The sequence below is a fragment of the Pongo abelii genome, chromosome 1 (genome assembly GCF_028885655.2).
Source record: "Pongo abelii isolate AG06213 chromosome 1, NHGRI_mPonAbe1-v2.0_pri, whole genome shotgun sequence".
Lineage (NCBI taxonomy): Eukaryota > Metazoa > Chordata > Mammalia > Primates > Hominidae > Pongo > Pongo abelii.
The window spans coordinates 31,084,794-31,103,684 of NC_071985.2; the positions used below are offsets into that span (position 1 = coordinate 31,084,794).

Consider the following 18,891-nt stretch of genomic DNA (forward strand, 5'->3'; position numbering starts at 1 on the left):
TTGTTACTGCACATCAAATAAAAATTAGTTTCACATAAATATTGTAAAACATGCATTTTTAGAAAAGATGCTAGATCAACAGCAATGGAATATCCTTAATTATAAAGTTTTAGTTACCTGTTATCTCCTAGGCAATAACATGCTAAAAATCGAATCCTCATTTATAAAGCATAATTTGAATATCTAAATTCTTAATAGCAAAAATGTCAACCACTTACATTTATGAGTCATCTAATGTCATGAAGTAACAGAGCAGCAAATAACCAATATATTGTATCTTAAGAATAAAAAACCAATAGCTGTATATAGTAAATTATTGGATACCACTTCAGTAAAGTAGTTCCATTGCTGCAGCATCCAGATAATTCAGATATAAAGTTTTAATTATCAGACATGCTCAGACAAGACCTATAATGAATTATCCAGTAGTAAGTTACAGAATAAACTGACAGCAACAGTCTGGGGTGATATGTTAACTCTAAATTGACACAGCCAGGAAAATTTTCACCTTCTGATTAATGGCATCTACTAATTTTTTTAAGTACAATTTCCATTTTACTTTTCTCCAGAGGATAGTTTTGCCTCAGTCCTTACAGACTCAGCTCCTTACATGAGCTTTGGTGCCAGCATCTGCAGGTCTAAATAGAAGTGGAGATGTTGAGTTCTTGCAGGCTTCCTGCTGTGAATGGCACAACTCACACAATAATGTAGCTTCACATACAGCTCGGGAAGCACATACGCATTGAAGACACTTGCTGCAGCCTCTACTGTGTTTTGAATAAAGAAATTCTTAATAGCCCTGTCCTTGGGCACACACGTGGCCACCACCCTTTTTGGCATGATCATTGTTCCTTTTGTCACCTTGGAAGTGAGGACCCGAAAGAGCATGGCGTCTACTACTACCTTCCATTGGCCATAGGTTTACGTCATGGTTAAATGAGACCAAAATACTGAATGCCCATTTTTCTTTCCAGAGAAGAGTTCAATTTCTAGAATCTCATTTTCTATAAGACATTAATATCTACAATGTGAGCAATCACTATTGTGTACAGCAGCTCTGTGACTCGAACCTGGATTGGACTATACTATCTGTGTGGCCTTGGGCAGGTTACTGAAACTTATTGCTTGTTCCCTCATCTGTATAATGGGGACAATAACAGCATCTACCTAACAGGGTTATAAGGAAGAGGGTATGAATTAAGGGGCATTATGAAACCCTTAAATATTGTCTGGCATAAAATCAATATTGTTTAAATGTTTGCTGTTATTATTACATGTTCTGTTCCAACTTTTGCTTGAATAAGTGATAGAACTATGCAAAATAGGATGGTTAAAAACAAAAAAGCAATGACTTTTTAAAAATCAAGAAAACAGAGGTTCTCACTTAAAAATAAAGTTTCATTAATCAAGAGGCACAAGGAAACAGTGGACACACATGGAAAAGGAGTCAAATTTTTTATGTTCAACATTCATTGCAGGGGAATTAGCAAAACTTAAAAGATAAAGTAGGATTCTAGCAAATAGGACTCTTCATACAGTCATCTAATACAGCTAATATCAATAGTGCTCTATTAAACAGTATTTAGAGTTTGGATTCTAGAAAAGAATAAGTAAGCAAAAAATAAAAACTGTTTTAGTGTCTCATTAAATGTCAGGATCATTTTTCTCAATATAAATATAAGGCCTGTCTTTTCAGACTGTCAAAAATTACATTCTTTAAAGAAAAGTCATTCTATTCACCTCATGCATTGTTGGCATTTAAGAAACTTATACTATCCATAATGTTTTTAATCTTACTTTTTCAGTTAACATATCATTGACACTGTGTTTTCATCAGTCTTCACAACCATCATTTTAAAGGAATTGACAGAAGACTGGTGGTTCAATAGTTTATGTAAATGTCCTCATATCACTGAACTTGTAAGTTTTAAAAAATTTCTTGCTATTAAAAACAATTCTATATAATACTGTTCACACAGCATTTTCTGTCATCGGAATCTTTTCCTGAGGAAGGTTTCCAGAAGTAGAATTGCTGGGCCTCAATAAGCACCTATCACCTGTTAGACTTTAAATTTTTGTTGGGGGGAATTCTATCTAGAAAAGGAACACTCAGAATTACATAGATGAGAAATGAATGGAAACCTATAGGCGCAGCACCTAATCCTCCAAATGCATAAGAGAGAACATCTCTTGACACGCTACTACATATCAGGCACTGTGCTAGATAGACACTGCATACATTAATCCAATCTTTACACCATGAACTATATATTATTATATCTGATTTACATGCTAGCCTTACAAAGGTTAAGAAACTTACGCAAGGAAACAAAACAAGTAAGACTCAAAACTGAACTCTGAACTCAGTTGTGATTCCAAAATTATGCTGTCTCTCATCTAATAACGAACACTGGTATTTCTTAAAATGTCCAGTGTAAATATAATTTTACTGGTTATTAAGGAGTATATTTGGGAATCCTAGTAAGGACCAAGATACGGCAGTCATGTCTCATGCAATCTACCGTAGTGTTCCTGCCATTTGTAGAGAAGGATATCATCACATTGAACCTTTTGGACTTTGAGCTTTTATATTTATAATATACTTAAGAGAACCCAGTGTTGCTGTAGAAAGACAAATATTATTGTGTAGAAACAGTCTTGATGTTATGCTTGGTACTTCTCAGTATTTCAGGGCAACTGCTGAGTCTGGCTGCTGCACTGATGTTTTCAGAGCTGATGTCAATCTATTGTTTTATGTCCTGTCCATGGGAGGGATACATTTTTACCTAAGATTGAAGTCTGGTTCTGCAAGTGCAAAGAGGCAACTGTCTGGTAGCCTGAGGGTGAATCAACAGCTGCAAGGCCACCCACGCATACGGACACAGCTCTCAGCTGTCTCTCCATTTAGAGCCCCAGTTGGTCCTGACCTCTTACAAATTTGGTGTTTTCACTTTGATGTTTATGAACCGATTGCATTAAAAATGCAGGATAATGATTCAGGGTTAGAGAAACTATTATTTATACAAATGTGGTTAACACCTCATCATATTAAATTGGCTGTGCTAATAATGCTCATTGTGCTCTTTGGGGTTTGTGTGTGTGTGTGTGTGTGTGTGTGTGTGTTTTGCCTGAATCTGCAACCTACATTTGCTCTGGCAGTATGTTGAGTATATGCTAGAATAGAATGGACCTAGGCAACTCTAAGGTCCTACAACTAAATATACTTACTTAGGAAACCTCCTAAATAAGTAGGCCCCTAGATATAAGTGAAAAACATGGGAATTCACTCCTTACATGGTATCTGTTGCTCCAGCAGTTCTCAAAATGTCCTTTTGGTGCATCATAAACCCATTCTTTTAGAGAACAACAAAAATATTTAAGGTTTAGTGTATTAATTCTGAAAGCCTCAGATGACAAATAATGCTAAAAAACCAAATGCTATTTGTTATTAACTAAGTGGCTTAACATTTAAGGACAATAGTTACCCTACAATACAAGTTAATTATAAAGAAACATATCTTTTTAAAAATATAAATACTGGAAAAAAGTCAACAATAATTCAATCAATAAAATTTCACCAGTATTTGTATATGCCTAAATTGTATCAATAAAAGTTTATGGAAAAAGCTTAAGACAGATTTACAATTCCCAAATTCACTGTTGTTTTATTAGACTAGATATATGCTCTGTAGGTTTATTCTCTTCATAGTTGGGATAGACCCACTAGCCACATGTAACTTTTAAAATTTAAAGTAATTAAGTAAAATTAAAAATTTAGTTCCTCTGTATCACTAGCCACATGTGAAATGCTCAGTAGTCACCTGTGCTAGTGGCTACCATATTGAACAGCACAGACATAAATTATTTCCATCATCAAAATAAGTCCTATTGACAGCAATGATTTAGACTTTTAGTACCTATAATTTTATTATAAAGTATTATGCCCACTCTTCTAACATATATCTTTGCTTGCCTTACTCAGTTGAAAACCAAAGAGTGTTTAACAGAAAGCTAAATATGTGCTCCTCCCACTGAAGGAGAGGGCAAAAAGGAGGGAGAAGAAAGGTGAGCAATGTTGGAACAGGTATTTTAAGAAAGCAAATTTAAATTTAAAAGGTTTACCGCATCTCTAGGTAAAAAGTCCTAAATACTAACTCCCTGAAATTATGTTCAGTAGACTAGGTAAAAAATATTAATATGGCTCTCTAAGTTAGAAAACACTCTAAATTTAGAGAATCTAAAATTATTTAAGAACTGTTAGAATATATCTTCCAACTATATAATTATGATTAGATTCATTCTAACTTAGCATTTTATTAAAACATTAATCACAATTCTAAATGTCTTGTCAACCACCTCAAACATTCTACTTCTAAATCTATGCACAGATTCCCTTGGGTAACATGTTTAACCAAATTTCAGAAAAGCTCTCCCACTGAAAAAATTTACCAGGACTACCAATGCTGCAACAGTCAGTAAGATTCAAACACCCAGCTGGCCAAAATTCAGACTCCTGTTTTCTTGGAGAAGGAGTGAGAGAGCTTTTTGTAGGCACGAAGTAGTTCTCTCTCCTGTTTCCAAAATTTGCTCTCACTGGCAATTCACCTCAAATAGTCTTCATACCCATAATATCTACAGGGCTTATAGCATCTATACCATATCACTGACATGCAGAGTGGAGATAAATGTCAATCACATTGATCCTAATAGATGAATTTGAGGGAAGAACAGAATGAATTCTGCTTTGGTCAACTGGAAAAAATGTTTCCAAATAAAAACAAAGCTAACATTATCAATAAAGTATTGACAAATTATAATATTCACAGCTCTACATAAACTTCATCAGTCAACTTTCCTGGAAGTTAAATTCCTTCAAGTTAGCACATTAATGGAGACATAGAAGGAAATGGGAGGAAACCATAAGAGGTTTCCCAGAATTTATATGTCCCTTTCTTCACCCATCTGTTTTAAAAAGACAAAAAAAAATTTATTTTAAAGAAATTGGATTGCCTTCAACTAGACCTTTGAGAACCTCCTACTGAGTGACTTTAGGCTCTTAAGTACTAGTGGTAACCCTCTGAACTATTCTATCCAAAGGGTTTCCAAGGTATATTTTGCAATCAATTGAATAATATTTGAGCAATGCAGAATTCTAGGTAATTTGAAAATAAATTCAGTGCTCCATTATAAAAAGTGCTAAACTACTAAGATAATTCTATTTTCAGTCCTAATCAGGTATTATCATTGACTTTCAAATTCTGATGCTTAAAAATAACCAATGCTAAACTGTGATAAATACTAAGAACATTAACCCCAGCCAAGTATCTAGAACATTCTATATATGAAATAAGGGAATAAGATAATTATTTCTATATATGAAATAAGGAAATAATACTTCCAAATTATTGGTTCCTAATTTCCATAGTTCTTTCTAACCGAAGATAAGTAACCTACTATATTATTCTAAGTAGTTACCAAAAATAAAATCCTAGGTGCTATGTTTAAATAAACGGGGAGGCAGGAATTGCAATTTTCTTTCCCCTCATTAAAAAATTCAAAGACAGGTGGTATGGTGGCTCACACCTATAATCCGAGCACTTTGGGAGGCAAGAGGTGGGGGGATCCCTTGAGCTCAGGAGTTTACAACCAGCCTGGGCAACATGGGGAAACCCCATCTCCATCAAAAAGACAAAAAATTAGCTGGGCATGGTGGTGCATACCTGTAGTCCTAGCTACTCGGGAGGCTGAGGTGGGAGGATAGCTGGAACCTGGGAGGCGGAGGTTGCAGTGAGCTGAGATTGCACCACTGCACTCCAGCCTGGGTGACAGTGTGAGACCGTCTCAAAAACAAACAAACAAAAACCACAAAGACAATGTAGAAAGATGAAATAGACTCGGATTATTTATCTGATTGATATCAGAATAATTTAAATGTTGTAGGTAAAATATTTAGAATAGAGGTGATAGAACTAAACTACTCAAAACATTCACTGAAGATACGCAATTAGTTTCTAAAATACACACATTCCTGGTTTCATATTTATACATATGGTATTTTGCTTAATACCCAAGATGCAGAAATATGAATACATAGAAGATATCAAATCTATATGATAAAAATTGTCATATAATTTATATATACTTCATAGCCTTCTAATAGAAGTGATACATTTTTTTTTCCTGATAGTGGCAACTCAATTTTGCTTTGGAATAAAATAATTTCAGAACAAAGGAAATCTGCAAATATTGTCGTCCTTACTTTCAATATGAAGATGTTGTCAGATTTTTTCAAATCAAATGAGGGACTATAAAATATGTTTCAAAACATTTTAGTAAATAAGCTATTTATCCATATCTATCATGTGAATGTACTATTCAGAAAGATTCCTGCAAAACTCTAGTATAACCCAGAAACAGATTAAATTAAATTAAGTGTAATCTTAGTTCTGGGGAGAAAAATGTGTTTAAGTTGCTGCACATATTTTTTTTTCCCCCAAAATTGTGTGTTTGTTAAGTCATATTGAAATATGTATCTGTATTAAGTTACAGCAGGATATTTAGTTCTCCTGTATTACTACTGAGGTATATTTGTTCACATTTATTTATACTGAAAGACACTAATGTTCAAAGGTTAGAATAAATACAAAAATGCGTTTTGTACTTTGCTGTTTTAACCACTTGATATCTTAGGTGTACATCTTCCTTTATGATAACAAATACCAGGCCACAGGCTGATTCAGCTTTAGTCATATAATACTGTAACACTCAAATGGGTTTCAAAATATAAACATCTCTCCTCTTGGATAGTTTTTTGGGGGGAGGATTATCCTTCAATACATAACAGATGCAAGTATGTGCAACTGGGTGGTAGGAGGGAATTATTTTTATTATGAAAAGGGATGGATCCTTTTCAAAAAGGGACAGATCGTATTTATTAAATAATTCCCTTAAAAACTTTAGATCTTGGGCCACATTTCACAAAAATTTTGGAATGATATTAAACAGTCTTTCCTCTTTTTAACAGCTGGATACTAAAAGTCACCCAATTTAATAGCCTTTAAGGCAATAATATGGAATCAAGTCTCAAATTGGATGCAATATTCTGCTGCAGATTACTTGTTGTCTAACTGCATCAATTCACTGGTTGGGCAGTCCATAAAAAAGAATTTAAGCTAACTCAAATATTTGGGAGAAAAAAAAGAAGAGAGAGACTAAAACATGTCAAACTTGCTTCCTGAGAAATTGTGTCTCATTGCATAAGTTAAGCATGAGAATTTCCACCTCTGTAAATCTCTCATGCAAAAATAGCCTAACACCTAAAATAAATCTGTCATTATTTATATTATTTAATAAATGAAAGGAAATAAAATGAAAGTTGAAATCTGGGCTGGGCGCGGTGGCTCACGCCTGTAATCCCAGCACTTTGGGAGGCCGAGGCGGGCGGATCACGAGGTCAGGAGATTGAGACCATCCTGGCTAACAGGGTGAAACCCCATCTCTACTAAAAATACAAAAACAAAAAGTTAGCTGGGCGTGGTGGCAGGCACCTGTAGTCCCAGCTACTCGAGAGGTTGAGGTGGGAGAATGGCGTGAACCTGGGAGGTGGTGCTTGCAGTGATCCGAGATCACGCCACTGCATTCCATCCGGGGCCACAGAGCAAGACTCCGTCTCAAAAAAAAAAAAAAAAAAAAAATTGAAATCTGTTGTTTCTTAAATCATATCTTCCAGATTACCTAAAACTAAAATCACGACCCAAAATCTGAAAAACTGTAATTTAAAATTTTATTATATAGGTTTTCTCAATAACTTCCCAACACAAAGCAAAAAACACCAATCATTCCCAAAAACTACAGATACATAGTTGGGTCTATAAGTTAGAAGGCAGAGAAATATTAACTTCAAAGAGTTTAATTATGAATTAGTACTGTATTTCTGAAAACATTGGTGATACTGAAATAATACACCAATAGACATGACCAATATGATCCTGGCAAAATGCATATCTCGCTGGTCAAGCAGAAATATATCCTTTTACAAATGTTCTGAGGAACAATGCTTAAAATTATACAAGGGTTTAAAATATAATTTTAATGAAGTATATATAAAGTGTACACGAAAAGGGGAAATATGAAATCTGGCAAAAGTCTTTTGGCTTTCTTACAAATGGTATCCTTATAATTCCCCAACTATCAGAGGATGACATATTTTTCTAGAAAAAATAAAACGACTGCAATTGTATTTCCTATGATGCTTTATGTATCAGAGTCACTTGCAGATTCTGGTCTGCTGTCATCTGGCCCATCACTTTCCTTGTCCCAGTCTTTCATAGATGCTCCCATCATGAAATCATCACGTAGGATCGTCCAACCTGGGCCTTCTTCTGATTTCACTTCAGTCTGAGGAAAATTATAGAATCAAAATATTCCAAAGTCAATTCCATCATAAGGAAACAAAAAGGTACAAGCTACAAAACAAACTTTTCAATGCTTAGTTTTTAAAATAGGGGTAAAACCAAGAGAAATTATAAATTGACTTACTTTATACACTATGATTATACTATGATTATATATGTACAAATGTATAATAAAGAACTAAACATTAATAAAATATTGTATGGACTCCATAAAAGAAACATGAAAGCAAAATAAAAAAATTTTTTTGAAGTGAGGGAAAAAATATAAATCTAGGTTTGGTATTAATTTTTTAAGCACTTCTGATAACCAAAACAGACTTACAATACTATTTAACCTTCAGTGATAATTTACTAGAAAATCTTGGGCAAATTATTTCACCGCAAATAACAATTTAACAAAAGCCTTTAACCCAAAGTAAATTAAAAGTGAGAAAAAGAAACTACCTTGTACTATGCTAAGTTTTTTAAGATGCCATCTCACTTAATGTTTTTATAAAAATTTGAACCAAATGTTCTTTATTTAGGTTATGAGCTCACTGCCTGACCCAATCACGTAATCAAAGACTAATCGCATGTTGAAATTATAAATAAATGAAGCAGGCAATAAACATAATAGGTAGTCAATTCGTTTCATTTAGTCACAGGATTTATGTGGTGCTAATTACAGGCTTTCATTTCATGGTACAACAGTACCACCTTGTGGTATCAATTAAGTAATACAATAGATGCAGCACTCAAAAATTTTTCATTCCTTCCACAAATATTTATTGAGAATTAGCTGTGTATCAAGCACTATGTTAGAAACATAGTGATGAACAAAACGAAGTTCCTGTTTTCAGGGGGCTAACAGTCTATGCATATCTATTTATGTCAATCACAGAAATACAAAATTTTGTAAAAACCTAAGGTACAAGAACCCATGACATTTGGTTAGAAAACAGTGTTAATAATTATGCGGTCATTAACTACATAAAAAAACAGTTTAAAAATATATATATATTAAAGATATTTGCTGGGTTACAAGATTACTTACCTAACTGCTGTAGCTTCCCTTTATTTAAAAAAAGACAGCCCTGAAACATTCATTCCATTTAAAAAAAAAAAATTGAACACTATTACAAGCAAATAGGAAAACTGTCCTATTGGCTCACTCTTGTCTTCTTGAGGTCAAAATATCAAGCAGAGCTTGTGCTTAAATATAACTTGAAGACTGAATGGGATATAAATGTAAGCAAAGATTTCAGAACTGACTTAGTATGTCAAACATCAGCACACTTTTTACTATAATTTACCCAACATACAGAAACAAATAAAAAACATCTGTGCTATTTAAAAACCAACATAAAACAGTTCCAATGCTTCTCACGTCACACTGATAGGAGAACAATAATGTAGGAAGATAACTGGAGTATATTAACAACTTTTCACTTCTTATTTCTACAATATCAAACCTACTCTTAAAACTGAAATTCTACTTCTATTGGATTAAGTTAGCTAGCTGGATAAAAGGCCATTTTCCCTGATTTTCACTCTGTCAACCACGCTGGAGTGCAGTGGCGTTATCATGGCTCACAGAAGCCTCGACCTCCCAGGCTCAAGTGATCCTCCCACCTCAGCCTCCAGAGTAGCTGGGACTACAGGTGCACACCGTCATGCCTGGCTAATTTTTCTAAGTTTTTTTTTTTTTTTTTTTTTTTGTAGGGACAGGGTTTTGCCATGTGGTCCAGGCTGGTTTGGAGCTCCTGGGCTCAAGCAATCCACCTGCCTTGGCTTCCCAAAGTGCTGGGATTACAGGCAAGAGCCACCACACCCAGCCAACCCAGGTTTTCTTTAAATAAAAAACTGATGTTCACAGTGAACAAAAATCCACTTAGAACCAACAATTATAACACCTCTCCTGTCAAAGTAAGAATTCAAAGCTTTCAATTAAATTCGGAAAAGTGTATAGCCATATCCAAACTGCTGACTAGCAAAGACCTATCCTGACTTTGGTATTTGAGTTTACATATGAACAAGTGCAATCTCAGTGTGAAGCCTCTATGTTAGGCAAGTACACCCAATAGGCCATCAACACGTTACCGAAAGAGCACACTGATCCCACATGACTGACTCAACACAGAGTGTTTCTACAAGAGAGCTGACAACCAACCTCTAGTTGGACTGAGCTACTCCTCTACTCCTCTCCTAGGTAGCACCAGAAAACCCACAGGCAACAGAAGAACGAAGAAGAAAAGGCAACATGGAAAAAAAAATTTATTTTTTTTTTTTTGAGACGGAGTCTTGCTCTGTCGCCCAGGCTGGAGTGCAGTGGCGCAATCTTGGCTCACTGCAAGCTCCGCCTCCCAGGTTCATGCCATTATCCTGCCTCAGCCTCCCTAGTAGCTGGGACTATAGGCACCTGCCACCACGCCTGGCTAATTTTTTTGTATTTTTAGTAGAGACGGGGTTTCACCATGTTAGCCAGGATGGTCTCAATCTCCTGACTTCATGATCTGCCCGCCTTGGCCTCCCAAAGTGCTGAGACTACAGGCGTGAGCCACCGTGCCTGGCCCACAAAACTTTAAACATGTAATTCAGAAAGAAAGGAACAATAGTAGACCAAAGGAAGGAATTCACTAATTAAAATGGTGACACCAACTATATTGCATGCTTGTCTTGAAAGACGATTGTTGTAAACATGTATTTTAGGCAAGAAGAGCAACAACAGAGTAAGTACAACGTTTTGCTCAATTGTCCAATGTAAAGAATAACAAGAAGAGCTTTACAGGGGGATTTTGGTGATGTTTTTCTTTCTTGGTTTCAAGGATCAATATAGTCTGTATCAGTGATTCTTAAAGTGTGATCTTTACACCAGCAGCATTATCCGCATAACTTGAAAATATGTTATTAGCAATTCAAAATCTCGAGCCCTGTTAAATCAGAAACTCTAGGCATGGGGCCTAGCAATCTGTTTTTATAAGCCAGTCAGTGATTCTGGTGCATGTTAAAGATAATTATTTATTTGCTTTAAATAAACAAACATTTTTTCTTAGTGACGGTTTTTGTTCATTGCTATAAGACCAAGTACACTTTATGGCTGAGAGGGAAAGATTTTAGAAAATCCAATATTCAATTTTGTAAATCTAATGTAAGACTCAGCACTGTATGCCTTAAGTATGGACATCATTCAAGCTGTCACTACAGTAGCATTTTTACACTGTGAAGCAACAATTTGGAAAAAAAAGACACAATAGAAAATTTATAAAAACAAGTGTGGGTTAACACATTTTAAAAACAGATATGTTAGATGGCATCTGTCAAGACGGCAGCTCAAGAAAATTTTGTTTAAGGCCAGGTGTGGTGGCTCACACCTGTAATCCCAGGAGTTTGGGAGGCTGAGGCGGGCAGATCACTTGAGGTCAGGAGTTTCAGACCGGCCTGGCCAACATGGTGAAACACCGTTTCTATTAAAAATACAAAAATTAGCCTATGTGTGGTAGCACAGGCTTATAATCCCAGCTACTGGGGAAGCTAAGGCGGGAGAATCATTTAGGAGGAGGTTGCAGTGAGCCGAGATCACACCACTGCACTCCAGCCTGAGTGACAGAGTGAGACTCTGTCTCAAAAAAATAAAGAAAACCTTGTTTTAAAGGCAGCAGAATGACTCTTTAAATTCTAATCCCTACATTTGCTAAAGACATATGTAGAAAGAAAAAAGGCAGAGGGCCCATGCTAAAGTGGCAGTTTGAACATAAACAACTAGTCTTGCTCAATTGCAATACTCAATAAAACTACAGAAAAGTGATTCGTTGTTTTAAAGACATAACTCAGAAGGACAAGATCAGAAAAGACAATATCAACACAATTTTGAAGGTGAGGGAGATGGACCAGAAGACACCAGGAAAGTTAAATCCTAAGACTGCAACTATCACACTGACAAAACCAACCCTATTTACACTGCAGAATCTGCAAAAGAAACAGCAACTGGCAGTATGTATGAGGGACTTCTGGAAGTTAAGGGTTGAAGTGGAAGAACCAAAATAAAGAAGCACTGGGGTGAAAGGTATGTTCTGAGAAACGTTTAGTTCTCTACTTCGCCATCCCATTCCACAATAACCTGGCATAATACCCAGAGGTTTAACTTCTGAAGAGGTAATGGGCTTGCACAGATGAAGGCATAGGTATAGAACCGAAAATGGGATTAAGTTACACACATACACAGCAACCAGATATTGAATCCCAGCTCTCTTCTCACACTGGGCTCCCAAAATGCTGGTACACAGACCTTTTTCTTCTAAGTAGGAGGAGATTGGAAGAGTTACTTTATTGAAAACCTGACAAGTTACTAATAAATTCACCCAGAGAACCCTACAGTGAAATTTAAGGTGGATGACATCCATATATTCATAGCTTCCAGTTGAATTTTTTGGTCTATTTGTTCTAATCATGAACACACAACTAAGGATTATCAGAAAGAAGAAAACAATGCAAACACAAAATTTAAAAAACGACTTGTAGAAAAAAAAATCTCAAGAGAAAAAAATTTAGGGAAAAATATCATCAACATCCTCAAAGAGTTAAAATATATTGCATCCATAAAATCAGAACAGTTGCTATTTGATTTTACCTTGTTTATGTATTATTTTTGAGATGAAGTTTCGCTCTTGTTGCCTATGCTGGAGTGCAATGGTGCATTCTCGGCTCACTGCAACCTCCACCTCTTGGGTTCAACCGATTATCCTGCCTCAGCCTCCCGAGTAGCTGGATTACAGGCACCTGCCACCACGCCCAGCTAATTTTTTGTATTTTTAGTAAAGACGGGGTTTCACCATGTTGGCCAAACTGGTCTCGAACTACTGACGTCACGTGATCCACCCGCCTTGGCCTCCCAAAGTGCTAAGATTACAGGCCTGAACCACCACACTCGGCCAACAGTTGCTATTTTAAAAGAAACATTAGGAGAATAACAAAGAGCTTAAAATTAAAAATATGGTGGAAGAAACAAAACAATACAAAACAAAAAACCACATTATAAAAGTCAGAAGATAACACTGAGGAAATTGCCCAGAAAATAGACTAAAAGAAAAGAGATGAAAAATGGAATAAAAAGATAGTCCAAGAGGCCCAGTATGCAAATAATAGGAGCTCTACAGACAGAGAAAAAATGTACAGGAGGAAATTAATGAAATACTTTAACAAAATTTCCCAGTGAAGGACACACATTTCCAGATTAAAAGAAGCCCTCGAGTGTCTAATACAACACAATGAGAACATTACTGTAAAATTTCAGGACAACAGGAACTAAAAGAATATCCCATAAGCTTCCAGGAAAACAAAAGTCACATACATACCAATAATCAGAAATCAAAAGATTCAGATTTTCCAGTAGCAATATTGGAAAGCAAGGAAGCAATAGACAAATACTTTCAAAATGTCAAAGGAAAATAATATCCAACCTAAAATTCAATATTGAGACACATTATTATTGAAATGTGAATACTGAACAGAAGTATTTTCAGACATACGAGGTCCCCAAAAGTTTACTTCCAATGCAGCTTTTCTCAGGACACTGAGGATGTTCTCCACAAACAGATGGAGTAAAACAAAAAGAAGACATGGGATAGAGAAAATAGGAGTCCCACCAAAGAAAAAAGAAGGAAACAGCCAGGATGAGAATGAATGGAGATTCCAAAATAACACCTACACGTCAAGCATGAAGGACAACCTGCAGCCAAGTGAGTCCGTGGGACGGCATGCTGAAAGCGGTCATCACCATGACATCTGTCACTGTATGTTATTTTAACTTGACAAAACCACCGGAGAATATGCTTTACCAAAAGAGTGAGAGTGAACCAAGAAAAAAAGGAAGATCCAAGAACCCAGAAATAGGGAATTCAATCCAGGAGAAATTCCAAGGATCACAGAAAATTTAAGTCCCAGATGACAACAGTGAAGCAACCCAAGAAAGCAATCAGGCGATACAAAGGAAAATAGAGGCCTCTAGGAAAGAATATCTCAGAGAAAATAATTACAATAGATACATTACTTCAGATCATTTGACTTTGAAAAACTAAATTAATTAAGGAAATTAAATATGAAAAGTCAAGACAATGATTAACTTCAGGAAAAACAAATAGAAAGGAAACATATAAATATGGAATATTACAACATTCAGCTGTAAATAATTTTTTCACATGAATAATAAATGCTGAATACTGACAACATATAATTGTAAACTAACTACATTGAGTGGCCAAAAGAGAAGAGACTGTGTAAGATAATTAAATCTTTGCCTACTATAACAGAAAACTAATAGATAATGCCTCAAACTGATTAATCAAAAGATACGACTATACATATGCACGAGTTAGTGATGGCAGTGGCCGACCACCCGGAGTGGCTGCTGCCATCACACCAGTTGCAGCAGGGAGGTGCAGGCGGTGGTAGCAGGAGCGGAAGCAGCAGTGGCGGCGCTGGAACCCTTGTGACCCGCGTCCCTGAGGCAGACAACTGTGTCACATCCACGCTCACACAGCCAGGCAGGACCCGCTCCCAAGTCCGGAGCCTCTGCCATGGCCTCAACCTCACTGCCGGCCGCGTCTTGGGAACCCACGAGTACCCGGCCGAAGGTGCAGGCAAGACTCAAGGGGCCAGCTCCCAGAGTGTCGGGTTCATTTGTGCGGGGTTGGCAGGGGCCATGCCACCTGCACCTCCCCTGCAGCTGCTGCTGCAGGGAAAACATGGAGTAGGCAGGCAGTTCCCAGGCCCGCTCCTGGGAGTCACAGCGTTGGGGCCAGACTACTTCGCTCGCCGGCGAAGGAGCACCACAGTCAGGCACGGAGGGGCAGGCTGAGAGGCACCAAGAGGAGGACTTGGGCCTGGGATGGTGCCAGGCTCCACAGAGCTGGTGGGAGCTGGGAGCAGGCAGAAGCCCCGCCCTCGCAGGCATAGCTGCAGCAACCCAAGTCCCGGCTGCAGACCTAGGTATGGCTGCACTCTGGAGTGGAGCGAGCCAGGAAGGCGCCCCCTGCCCCTGCAGGCTCGGAAGTATCTTCTCCCGCTGCCCGGTTTCTCCCCGCTCCCAGTGCCCGCTCCGATCTCAGAGCAAGGTTGGAGAGGAATCCGGGCACTGTTACAGCCCAGCTGGGTATACGCACACTGGGGGCAGCGCTGACACGCCAGGCCCCTGCCCCCTTGGCCCCCTCCGGACTTTGGATGCCAACAAGCATAAGAGGGAGGTCGAGGTGGGGCTAAGGGCAGCTCAACATTGACCTGCAGGCACTCCTTGGCTAGAACAGTCTGGGCGCCATGAGCAGTGGCAGGAAGCAGACAGGCTGCTGGGTAGAAGGGGGAGGGTCCCCGGTGAGGCCCCGCCTTCAGGCCAGGGAGGGCCCGAAGCCTGGGGACCAAGTTGCCAGTCCTGGGGACCAGAGTGGGAACTTGTGCTTTTTCTGGGCCCATCCATGGTAGCCCATGGACCAACTGGTACTCAGTTCCTCTCCTCTAAGGCCCATAAAAAGCCCGGAACTCAACCAGACCCAGAGACAACAAGACCACCAGCTGCTGAGAGGAGCTATCCACTCCAGGGTCTCCTCTGTTCTATCGCTCAATAAAGCTCCTCTTCATCTTGCTCATCCTCCACTTGTCTGTGTACCTCCTTCTTCCCGGATGCAGCACAAGAACTCGGGACCTGCCAAATGGCGGGGCTAAAAGAGGTGTAACACAAACAGCGCTGAAATATGTCCCTTGCTTACCACGTTGCAGGTGACAAGGAGAGAAGGAGAGAAGAGCTGCAGCCTTTCGGGAAGCCCAGACCTAGGAGCTCCCTGAGCCAGGGCTGTGACATCTCTTTAGGGCTCTGCAGTTACTGGCATCTCCAAGCTTCCAGAATGCCACGACGTTCCCTGGTGTCAGCCATGGAAGCTGCTTACAGTACACCTGGTCAGGCTGCAGCCTCGCAAGTAGCCGGCGCCCATGCCATTGCCTGGAGCTGTCGACCCTGCCGCAGCTGGCATGCCTGGCTGTGTTCAGTGGCAGGACCCCACTCTCGCTCATACATCCCAAGCTCTTGGCAGGCGTGGGATCCAGGCTGGTAGCACGAGCCCAGCGCAGACTGCCAGGCTGAGTGGGCAAAACGAGCCCATAGGACCGAGCAAAACAGGCAAAGGCACCACTGGCCACAGAGGTTTCCAGCTGGTGAAGCGACACCCAAGGATCCTGTAACATTAGGAATACAGAGATTTATAAATGCCAGCAGGACTAGCTAGAGAAGTAAGAATTAGTTGCCCCTGAGATAGGAGCTATGAAGAGTAGGCAGAATGAGGTGGAAAACAACTTTATTTTACAATCAACGTTTATGGCAAAATGTGGCTTTTTAAACTACATGTATAAGTGAAGAATTTAAAAAAAAAAAAAAAGGACAGCAAGAAACAGAAAAAAAAAAAAAGTACACCTGAACCATTTCCACAAATCCTAAGTTTCCCAAGCTTCTTTTCTACCAAGATTGTCCCAAAAATATCCTAAGAAATCCTTCTAGTTTCATGTGGTTTTTGTCTTTGGTTCTGTTTAGATGCTGGATTACATTTATTGATTTGCGTATATTGAAGCAGCCTTGCATCCCAGGGATGAAGCCCACTTGATCATGGTGGATAAGCTTTTTGATGTGCTGCTGGATTCGGTTTGCCAGTATTTTATTGAGGATTTTTGTATCAATGTTCATCAAGGATATTGGTCTAAAATTCTCTTTTTTGGTTGTGTCTCTGCCCGGCTTTGATATCAGGATGATGCTGGCCTCATAAAATGAGTTAGGGAGGATTCCCTCTTTTTCTACTGATTGGAATAGTTTCAGAAGGAATGGTACCAGTTCCTCCTTGTACCTCTGGTAGAATTTGGCTGTGAATCCATCTGGTCCTGGACTCTTTTTGGTTGGTAAGCTATTGATTATTGCCACAATTTCAGCTCCTGTTATTGGTCTATTCAGAGATTCAATTTCTTCCTAGTTTAGTCTTGGGAGCGTGTATGTGTCGAGGAATTTATCCATTTCTTCTAGATTTTCTAGTTTATTTGCGTAGAGGTGTTTGTAGTATTCTCTGATGGTAGTTTGTATTTCTGTGGGATCGGTGGTGATATCCCCTTTATCATTTTTTATTGCATCTATTTGATTCTTCTCTCTTTTTTTCTTTATTAGTCTTGCTAGCGGTCTATCAATTTTGTTGATCGTTTCGAAAAACCAGCCCCTGGATTCATTAATTTTTTGAAGGGCTTTTTGTGTCTCTATTTCCTTCAGTTCTGCTCTGATTTTAGTTATTTCTTGCCTTCTGCTAGCTTTTGAATGTGTTTGCTCTTGCTTTTCTAGTTCTTTTAATTGTGATGTTAGGGTGTCAATTTTGGATCTTTCCTGCTTTCTCTTGTGGGCATTTAGTGCTATAAATTTCCCTCTACACACTGCTTTGAATGTGTCCCAGAGATTCTGGTATGTTGTGTCTTTGTTCTCGTTGGTTTCAAAGAACATCTTTATTTCTGCCTTTATTTCGTTATGTACCCAGTAGTCATTCAGGAGCAGTTGTTCAGTTTCCATGTAGTTAAGCAGTTTTGAGTGAGTTTCTTAATCCTGAGTTCTAGTTTGATTGCACTGTGGTCTGAGAGATAGTTCGTTATAATTTCTGTTCTTTTACATTTGCTAAGGAGAGCGTTACTTCCAACTATGTGGTCAATTTTGGAATAGGTGTGGTGTGGTGCTGAAAAAAATGTATATTCTGTTGATTTGGGGTGGAGAGTTCTGTAGATGTCTATTAGGTCTGCTTGGTGCAGAGCTGAGTTCAATTCCTGGGTATCTTTGTTAACTTTCTGTCTCGTTGATCTGTCTAATGTTGACAGTGGGGTGTTAAAGTCTCCCGTTATTAATGTGTGGGAGTCTAAGTCTCTTTGTAGGTCACTCAGGACTTGCTTTATGAATCTGGGTGCTCCTGTATTGGGTGCATATATATTTAGGATAGTTAGCTCTTCTTGTTGAATTGATCCCTTTACCATTATGTAATGGCCTTCTTTGTCTCTTTTGATCTTTGTTGGTTTAAAGTCTGTTTTATCAGAGACTAGGATTGCAACCCCTGCCTTTTTTTGTTTTCCATTTCCTTGGTAGATCTTCCTCCATCCTTTTATTTTGAGCCTATGTGTGTCTCTGCATGTGAGATGGGTTTTCTGAATACAGCACACTGATGGGTCTTGACTCTTTATCCAATTTGCCAGTCTGTGTCTTTTAATTGGAGCATTTAGTCCATTTACATTTAAAGTTAATATTGTTATGTGTCAATTTGATCCTGTAATTATGATGTTAGCTGGTTATTTTGCTCGTTAGTTGATGCAGTTTCTTCCAAGTCTCGATGGTCTTTACATTTTGGCATGATTTTGCAGTGGCTGGTACCGGTTGTTCCTTTCGATGTTTAGTGCTTCCTTCAGGAGCTCTTTTAGGGCAGGCCTGGTGGTGACAAAATCTCTCAGC

The 18,891-nt window shown here is 38.4% G+C and overlaps 1 protein-coding gene across 1 annotated transcript in view; it reads right to left on the reverse strand.

Annotated features, from left to right (window-relative positions):
• Positions 1-7,769: 7,769 nt before the first annotated feature.
• The window catches only part of RRP15 (ribosomal RNA processing 15 homolog), a 50,829-nt gene continuing 39,707 nt past the window's right edge, over positions 7,770-18,891 (reverse strand). The window contains exon 5 of the mRNA XM_009237608.4: positions 7,770-8,397. Coding sequence (XP_009235883.2) covers positions 8,254-8,397 — 144 coding nt within the window. The 3' untranslated portion in view covers positions 7,770-8,253. The remainder of the gene's footprint in view (positions 8,398-18,891) is intronic.